This window comes from Scophthalmus maximus, chromosome 6 (assembly GCF_022379125.1).
Source record: "Scophthalmus maximus strain ysfricsl-2021 chromosome 6, ASM2237912v1, whole genome shotgun sequence".
Classification (NCBI taxonomy): domain Eukaryota; kingdom Metazoa; phylum Chordata; class Actinopteri; order Pleuronectiformes; family Scophthalmidae; genus Scophthalmus; species Scophthalmus maximus.
The window spans coordinates 1,178,473-1,187,500 of record NC_061520.1 but is presented as its reverse complement, the minus strand read 5'-3'; the positions used below and the strand labels follow the sequence as shown (position 1 = coordinate 1,187,500).

At 44.5% G+C, this 9,028-nt stretch overlaps 2 protein-coding genes across 2 annotated transcripts in view; one reads left to right on the top strand and one right to left on the bottom strand.

Annotated features, from left to right (window-relative positions):
- The window catches only part of ywhaba (tyrosine 3-monooxygenase/tryptophan 5-monooxygenase activation protein, beta polypeptide a), a 16,289-nt gene extending 15,249 nt beyond the window's left edge, over positions 1 to 1,040 (top strand). Inside the window, exon 7 of the mRNA XM_035630382.2 lies at positions 1 to 1,040. This exon is cut by the window's left edge and continues 1,571 nt beyond it. The gene's annotated coding sequence lies outside the window, so the exon portion shown is untranslated.
- Positions 1,041 to 2,171: 1,131 nt separating this feature from the next.
- Positions 2,172 to 8,416, bottom strand: tomm34 (translocase of outer mitochondrial membrane 34). Its single transcript, XM_035630380.2, has 8 exons — positions 8,123 to 8,416; positions 5,956 to 6,101; positions 5,768 to 5,867; positions 5,523 to 5,675; positions 5,244 to 5,416; positions 4,972 to 5,119; positions 4,744 to 4,870; positions 2,172 to 3,899 (listed from the first exon to the last, which is right to left on the bottom strand). The coding sequence occupies exons 2-8, from the start codon at positions 6,086 to 6,088 to the stop codon at positions 3,798 to 3,800; spliced, it is 936 nt and encodes a 311-aa protein (XP_035486273.1). The 5' UTR covers positions 6,089 to 6,101; positions 8,123 to 8,416; the 3' UTR covers positions 2,172 to 3,797.
- Between the last annotated feature and the right edge of the window lie 612 nt (positions 8,417 to 9,028).

The following is a 9,028-nucleotide window of genomic DNA, read 5'->3' as shown; positions in this document are numbered from 1 at the left end:
AGCTGCAGTCCAAGTCCACTACAGGTCACGTGCGTCAAAGTAGCCAAATCTCCCGGCAGCCGATCAGCCAATCATCTGTTTGTGGAAGTGAAAACCTGAAGTGGGATCACGGTTTTTGTCTTCGGGCCGCAATTCGTAAGAAAAACAATGATTTGCTTACGTGTGACGGCCACGTTCAGATTCTCTTCTCAGGATAATCGATCTTTCACGATAATCTGCACCTGAAATCATGTGGTTTATTTTTACGACTGCGCCAAAAGCAGGAGACTGAACGTGCTCAGAAGAAACTCCCGTCTCAAACTAGACCTCGTCTTTAGTCCCAGACTCTTAGAGAATTATTGGAACCAGGCCACGAACCCAAAATCAGTTTCCCTCGTCCGCTCAGTGTCACAATAACCTTGTCATTCACCATCTCGACATTCCATCTGTAGGTTGTAGAAAAGTTCATGTGTCTCAATGTTTTTTGGGTTTTTTTCTTTTTGCTGGGGACAAAACGTTTTCATGCACTGAAGTTTAAAAGGTAAAAAAAAGAATAAATAAATTCCTCCCTGCCGCTCTTTTTCTCTATAGCTGAACAAAAAAAGGCAGTTATACGCTTTATAAGGAAAAAAATATGATCCCATGCAGTAGTGAATGTGGCACCGAGCCTGTCTGTATATCTGGTATCTCAAATCATTTTGTTTTTACTGACCAGTATTCTGCTTAAAATAAAAATGAAAAAAAAATAACCCCCCCCCCCCACACAAAAAAAACCCAACAAAAAAAGTTTGCTTCTGTGATGGTTTTATTGCTTAGCGCACGTGGTTGTGAAAAATTTAGACTTTAGCTTAAGGACGCCGATTAAAAAAAAAAAAAGAGAAAAAGAAAAAAAAACTCGGCATCCCCCCCCCCTCCCCCCTGGTTATTGACGTAATACTAGATTTGTGTATGTCTTTTAAAATAAAAAAAAATTCCAACTCTAGTTTCACCTTACATGTTATAAACAGGACAAAAATGTAAAAGACAATTTAAAGTGAAATAAAGGTTTTATCAGTTCTGAATCGGCCGCGTTCTGTTTCTTATCGCCGGTCGACTCTTTACTGCTGCATGTTCCTCTGACTTCACACTCGAGGCTCCTGGTGGACGACGCTACAGGTAACGACAGAACATCTGTGGTGGTGTCGGGCTCAATGTGGAGGTTGTTTGTTTAAAGCCCCAGTGTGTCATTTTTGTAATTTTCTGGCGACATCTGGTGGTAAAGTTGCAAACCGCAACCAACTGAGCGACCGACAGGGGACACTTTATGGTGGCGCACCGGTGGTGCATCGCGCAACAAGAACGCGACGTATTCTGGAACCGTTTAGTTCAACGAGCGTATTCAACACGACGTAGAAACATGGAGACTCACACGGAGGTCGGTCCACCTCATGGAACTATATTTAACTCTTATGAACAGAGTTATGGACAATATATTACATTTCTGTGAATAAGTTTTTCTAAATATTACACACTGCAGCATTAGAGGTTTAGGAGGATGTTACTCCGCAACATCTGGGACAAAAAAGGCAAATATTACCGAAGGTTGAGTTCTGGTTTTAGCAAGAAGCTCATTTGTGTTCTTTGGTTTAGTAGGAAGTTCGTGTCAAAGTACCGTCAACATGACTGGCAGGACTCCGCCTGCTCGCTTTCTTCCCATAATGCATCCTGGTGCCATCTCCTCCCCCAGGTAAGTGACGCACATGCACCCGGTGTAACAGCCCATAATATTCCCCCCTCACCAGACTTAAAGTGGGCGGGGCCGGTTGTAGTGACGACTTCGTCGTCACTTCGTAGGCGGCTTGAGGAACGTTCTTCACGCGTATCCATCCTATTTCATCTATTACTTATTAATACTAAATCCATATTCTGGGCTAACCCACTTCGATCGTCGAACCAGGCCTCCTCCTCCTCCCATTGGTCCGTGGTTCGATCCCGATTGTCGTTCTTCTTGTAGCCGCTTTCGGCAGGTGGACGGGGATCAGCGTGGGCAGTCAGTGTTCTGACGCCTTTCTATGAGAACCAGCATTAACTTCGTCAGGCTGCAGTTTGAGACAGAGCTGTTAGTTTTCCTGTATCTATGCTAAGCTAAACAGCTGCTGACTGTAGCTTCATATTTATCAAAACGTCTGACTTGAGAAAACACTGAATCCAGGTCTGATTTATTTCTTAATCTTTATTTGAAGTTAAAACAGAAGCAGTTCAACAAAAACCAGATAAACAAAGTTATGACAACAGAAACGTGAATAAAGTAAAACAACTAAACTCAGTTGTCACGTTGTGCCGCTTCTCGGCTTCCCTCCTCCTCCAGGATCAATAAAGTACATTGATCTGCCTCTCGGACATCAGGTTTGATTCTTTCTTCTGTTTGTACATTTGAGCCGTTCAGAAGAATCTAAATCCAGAGCCGTCGACAGACGACGTTGCATCGACAATGTCTTCACGATACAATGAAGGACAGGAGAGGAAAGCGAACGAGGTGACGGAACGCGACGAGCGTCTGAAGATCGATTAAACAGAACGCGAACGGACTGAAGCTTCGATCCTCGTGGAAGGAAACAAACGTAACTGAGTGATGCAGCGTTCACAACAAACCACACGAGATTACGTACAGTCGACGCAAAGACACGTCAGGCGACGTGAACGATGCGAAGCAAATAACGTGAAGACAGTTTTCTTTGCTCGCTCAACGCGTCACGTGAAGCCAATTGTAGCGATGAGATCGTCCCGACGTCGTATCAGAAATGAAGGATAAAACTCGCCTTGAGTGGACACGCCGAGCTTTATGACACGAATTATTATCTCTATCGCAACCGAGCGAATAACCAAAAATGAACCTGCGGCAGAACTTGCACGAGTTACGTGACGCAAAAGAAATTGTCTCGAACGTCTGAAGATAAAACTGTTGAAGAACATTTCGTTTGGTGACCGACGCTGCGTTCAAGTCATATGAATATATATATATTCAGAGTCCGGATCACAAATGGAATTCGTTTATAAATCTGAACTTAGCACTTGCATTAATTTCATGTTTTCACTTTTATATTCACGTTGTCAAATAAAGGATTTTCTCTGACGTGATCATACGAGTGTTGGACGACGGGACACGATCGCAGCGTGAACACCAATATGAATCCATGTTCTCAGAAAACCAGATGTTTGAGAATAAGTTAAGAACATCAACATTTGGATTCAACAGTTTCACAATTTACCTCCGACATGACAGTGGATAATACTTTGACTATATTTGCACTTGTTGTTTTTTTTTATGTCATGCAATAAGATGAACGTCTTATTGATTTGGACTGATTGTCCCAGCTGGAATCCAGAAAGACTTTGTCACTATTTTCTGACAAGAATGATTAATTTTTAACGACATTCCGATACTGATATTAGTGTCAGAACAAATGTAACCGGATATTTCTACATGAGGCCGATCACCTGCTCAACGTTAGTTTTATAAATGACGATGAAGGTTTCTTGTCAGTTTGACTTGTAAGTGTGTGCGTTTCAATAATTTCAGCTTTTTCAACTAAATCAGGTAAAAAATAAGAACATTCCTAAAAGGCTGAACGTGGCGGCGGCGGCGGCGCTCCTTCTTCTTCTTCTTCCCGACCGCCGCCCACAGCTGCGTTTTCCAGAAGCGTCTTGAGACCGAACCCGTGTTCGGGGCGAAGGGGCTTTTGGGAAACACGCGGTACTCTGCCGGTTGGATCGCGTCGCGTCGCCGGACGCTCGGGGACCGATCCTTACCGCCGTCTGCAGAGTCCCTGAACGCGTCCTCACTTCTTCCTCTGCACTTCCTGCAGCAGCTTCAGCGCCGCCGCGTTGTTCGGTTCCACCGTGAGCAGGTTGTTCAGGTCGTCCACCGACGCTTTCACGTCCTGAAGGGAAAGACAACAAGAGTTTCAAAACTAAATGAGGTCGACGAGGGACGGGAATAAACAGTTCTGTAGGATTTATTACAGGAGACAGTTCAGTTTGCCTGTGACGGCAGGAAGAGGGCGGCGGTTATTATCCTCTGGCTGAGATATTATCATGTCTCCAATAACATGTCCAGATATTTATGGCAGGTTAAAGATCCTGAGAACGTCTTTACAGTGAGCGACGGAGTCGTATGTGAATCCAAACCGAGTTTCAAACTTCTCTGCTCCAATCAGACTTTAGAAACGTTTCAGGCTACTGTCAATCAAATCCGATCAAACCACACCCACAACGTCTTATTGAAGCAGAGTTTTTACCTCATTTGTCCAAGTCAGACGCATTTATACCATTAGGACAAAACATTTCCGGAACATTCCACAGCGTTGGTTTGCGAATGGTGAGAAGTTTTGCCTTGATCCCTCGAGTTTAAATATTTGAAATCCAGCATAATATATTTGCCTCACACAAAAAGCCAATCGGCTCCGAGATCCTCCCGACGTCAAACAGAGCGGGAGGATGTTCTCGGGTTGTTAAATATGAATGAGCCTGCGTTCACACTCGCAGACGTCGATCAGACTTAAATAAAGATTCAGACTCATCTGGTCTCGGTGGTTAAAACCTACCGAGTGTCGACAGGAAACAGGAAGTCCCGCCTTCTTTCACACAAATCAAATCCGTACAGAGTCGCGAGCGTTGAGTCGGCGGTGACGAGGAAATGGCAGCTTGAAATTATCGGGTGGGGGAATTCTTTTATTCTGTCAATCCGCGCCCCCCCCCCCGGCGTCTCCTGACAGACGCTCTCACCTTGAGCTCCTTGTGAGCCTGAGCTCTCCTGTAGAGCGCCTTGATGTTGCTGCTGTCAATCACCAGAGCCTCGTCACAGTCTCTGACGGCTTCTCTGTACTGCCTCACCGACAGGTAACACAGCGCCCTGCACACACACACAATATTCATATTTCGGCTTTATTACAGGAATCTCCTGAGTTTCCTTGGAATATTCTGATCGGGTCAAACTGTGGCTGACGGACGGACCGGTTGGTGAAGGTCGTGACCTCGGTGGGGTTGTGTTTCAGGCTCTGGCTGTACTTCTCGATGGCCTTCTTGTGTTCGCCTTTCTTCACCAGAGCGTTGCCTTCTTCCTTCAGGGCCTGGCCTCGCTTCATGTCTTTATCGCTAGGAGCTGAGGAGAAGAAGAAAAAAAATATATATATTCATTAGGTCACAGAACCTGGAGCTTCTCCTGACAGAGAAATGAGCAGGAAACCAGAAATTAAAACGTGTGTAATCCATAATCTCTCTCTCACTGTTTCTTTTCGTCTCCCTGCTGCCGTTCTGCTGCGCGGCCCGGTTCGGTGTCGGAGTGTTGGCCGTCGTCTGCTGGGACAGTTTCTCTCTGACGGACAGCGGGACGGTCGGGATCGGAGGAAGCTTCTCTCTCCACGAGGGGCCGTCGGCCTCTGTGAGCGCCTTCGTCATCCTGACAGAACGGTTCAGAGAAAACACAGTGCGTCAGTTTTTAAAACAAAATCTAATTGTTTGGTGTTTTCCGCGGTTCTGATTGTCTGCGGCGTCGGACCGGGTACCTGTTGGTGCCGTCGTGAGCGGCCGCGATGTTGCAGTCGATCTGCAGCGCCGTCTTGTAGTCCACGTACGCCTGCCGGTAGCGCTCCAGAGCCTCGTAGGCAGCGGCGCGACGCAGCAGAGACTTCACGTTGAACGGATACAACTCCAGAGACCTGACGCAGAGTGGATTCAAGGTCAAGTTCAGAACACAGAGAAATTAAGCAAACCGACTGAAAGTTGAAAGCACAGAACTAAGAACACTCACATGCTGCAGTCCTTCACACACTCCCCACAGTTGCCGTCCTTCAGGTAGCTCGCTGCGCGGTTCGAGTACAAAATGCCCAAATCCTCTGGATTCTTCTTATCTGACGGTAAAGTAAAGACTCGTTAGGTTTAGAGGTCACGACCTCGGCGAGAAGATGGAGAGGAAAAGAAAGACGAAGCGACACTCACTGGACTTCTCCAGCTCTCTGATGGCGTCGCTGTACAGGTGGGCGGCCTCTCCGTACTGGCCCCGCTTGAAGCGCTCGTTTCCGGCTTGTTTCAGCTCCGACCAGGACTGATGGGATTTCTGTTTCTGAGGCATCTCTGCTTTGTAGCTGTTTTGCGGGAAAAAAAGAAGAAGAAAAGTTTTAAAGAGATTCATGAAAATAGCCGATCACAGGAAAACTCCCACGGATCCAGACGTTTACCAGAGGAAATTAGAGCTGCGTCCATGTACAGTGAAAATATTAAACATCCAACACTTGGGCTGCAACTAACAATTCATTGATTAATTGTTTGGTTCATAAAATGTCGATCGTGTTTCCAAGATGATTTTTTGTTTGGTCCACACGCCAAAGATACTCAGTTTACTGTCACAGAGGAGCAAATGAACCAGAACATATTAATATTTAAGAAGCTGACTTTCTTTCATAAAAATGACTTTATTACTAATCGATGAACTGTTCCAGCTTTATTTGAAACCTGCGATTGTTGAAAGATGTTGTATGCTACACAGGGCTGAGATATATGACAAGATTACAACAGTAGATATATGATTTTCTTTTTCATATCTTGTTCCATCGTTAATTTCATCAGATCACAAATCTCACCTCATGTGGATGAGACTTTGCATTCCCAAACCAATATGGATAGTTTGACCGTTTTATTTATTATATATAAAATATTAATATTATTGAGTATAATTTGACCATATTCACATTTAAGGACTAATTTTATTTTGCCTGTAACTACAGTTTATGTTTTCTGTCATCTATTAGTTGTTTGGTTCATGAAATGGAGAAAAAAATTTTGTTTCAATAAGTACAACAGTAGAAGTAAGATTTTTCTTTTTCATATTTTGTTCTATCGTAAATTTCATCACATCACAAATCTCCCCTCATATGGACAAGACTTTGTGGACTTCTTCAAACTAATAGGGAAAGTTCAACTGTTAAGATTTAATATAATAAATATAAAATAAATTATGTTATTGAGTATTATTTGACCATATTCACATTCAAGGCCTAATCTTGTTTTGCTTGCAGCTACAGTTGAAGTGTTTTTCATTTACCTTTTTATTTTGTTACGTGCCAAATTTAAAATGAGCACTTTTTTATAATATACAATATGAGTAAGTGCCTTTTATTAGTTGAATTCAAAATTAGGGGGTGAAACTAATGATTATTTTCATTATTGATTAATCTGTTGATTATTCGGTTATGGTTCATAACGTTTTTGTTGTTTTGTTCACACACCAAAGATATTCAGTTCACTGTCACAGGAGCAAATGAACCAGAACATATTCATATTAAGAAGCTGAAATCAGAGAATTATGATTTTTTTTCATAAAAACTACTTGGACCGAATATGATATATACCCAGTTTAGTAGTCGACTACTTATCGATTCACTGTTGCAGATGATTAACTGTCCATCTATTGAACTCTAATGAAAGTGTAGATCTCATGTGACGTCATGATCATATCGAACAGCTGTGACTCGATACATCGATGCATCGATCATTCGGTCGTCTGCAGGTTGACGTGACGACACGAGATGGTTCACGGCTCCTCTGCACCACTTTGGGCTTAAGGAAAATTACAGGAGGAATAATTCACCAACATCTGACGTGATGACCGTTCACAATAAAATATTGTTATATATCACGTATAATATTCACATCTCTAGACCGGGGAACGTGTGCGATGTGGAACACTGTGTCCAAGTAGCGTCTCAACATTAACCGAGTCTTCGAGCTGCACCTGAATCAGCAGAAAACAACTCAAATGAGTAGTTAGCTTCATGTAGCAGCATGCTAAGCTAGCTGCTGCTCGCTCCTTATTTAGTCAAAACTGAATATCTCTATTAAAAAGACACCACATGACGTCACCGCCGGCTCGTCTTCCAATATTAAAATCTATAACCTCCGCGTCTTTGTCGGTCACCAGCTCAGTTAGCTCGCTAGCGAAGTTGTTGAGCTAACTCCACTGGGGGTTTCAAGCTAACCTAGCGAGCAGGCTAACCGCACCTCCAAGTGGCTAACGCTGCTAGCGGTGCTAACGCTGCTAACGGTGCTAGCGGTGCTAACGCTGCTAACGCTGCTAGCGGTGCGGAGCTAGCTGCTACTCTTTACTCACCGGGCTGCTCGGGCTGTGTGGACGGTCACGACGCGGCACAGGAAGCGTCTCCTCCTCCGGGGCTGCTCCTCTTCACAGCGGTGACGGTGGAAATAAAAACGGTTAAGACGACGACGACAACCGGCGGCAACCGAAACTATGTTCACGCCTGGTGCTCGTCACCGTCGACACTGACATTACTCCGCGGGACTTGTGTTCGGACGCCGGTTCCCTCGTGTGCGTGTGCGTGTGCGTGTGCGGGGGGAGGAGGGAGGAGGAAGTAACCGGCTCCAGTAACTTGTCACTGCGGGGGGGGCAGAGGAGGGCGGGGCGGTGGGGTGGGGGGGGGGGGGGGGGGGGGGGGGGGGGTTGGGGTCTACCGTGTCGGTTTCGATTCGTTCATACGACGCGTTCAAGGACCTCGGAATAATTGTTGCATCAATGTATCGTGTGTGACCTCATCGTTTTACAGGTCATATGTTCACACAATATCACAGAGATCTACACTTTTATTAGCATGTTCAATAGTGTACTAAACATGACCTCATGTTATAGCTGGACAGTTAATCATCTGTAACAGTTGATCGATTAGTAATCGACTCCTAACTACTACCTCGGAAAGTTTAGGACTTTTATCGAGCATAGTGCGCCACCTGGCGGCCATGTTTTTCATTGAATGGCCCCTCCCCGAGAGAGACGCATTCATTTATGTAATGTAAATGTAATGTAAATTAGCATCAAAATAAATAAAATTATGAATTACATGCACACACAGACACAAATCTACTCAACTAAAGAAAATATAAACTTATCTCTAAAACAACTTCCCACTAAGTAAATGTGTGTGTGTGTGTGTGCAAGCATGTCTTTCTATAGTTGAGAGCACCAATTTTGGCTCCACACCATCGTTGTGAGGACATTTTGGCC

Coding starts and splice junctions, on each gene's coding strand:
- tomm34 (XM_035630380.2), bottom strand. CDS start 6,088: ATGCCTCAGAAACAGAAATCCCATCAGTCCTGGTCGGAGCTGAAACAA. Junction 5,417..5,522: donor GCTCACGACGGCACCAACAG/GTACCCGGTCCG, acceptor CCGTTCTGTCAG/GATGACGAAGGCGCTCACAG. Junction 3,900..4,743: donor AGGCTCACAAGGAGCTCAAG/GTGAGAGCGTCT, acceptor CTTTCCCTTCAG/GACGTGAAAGCGTCGGTGGA.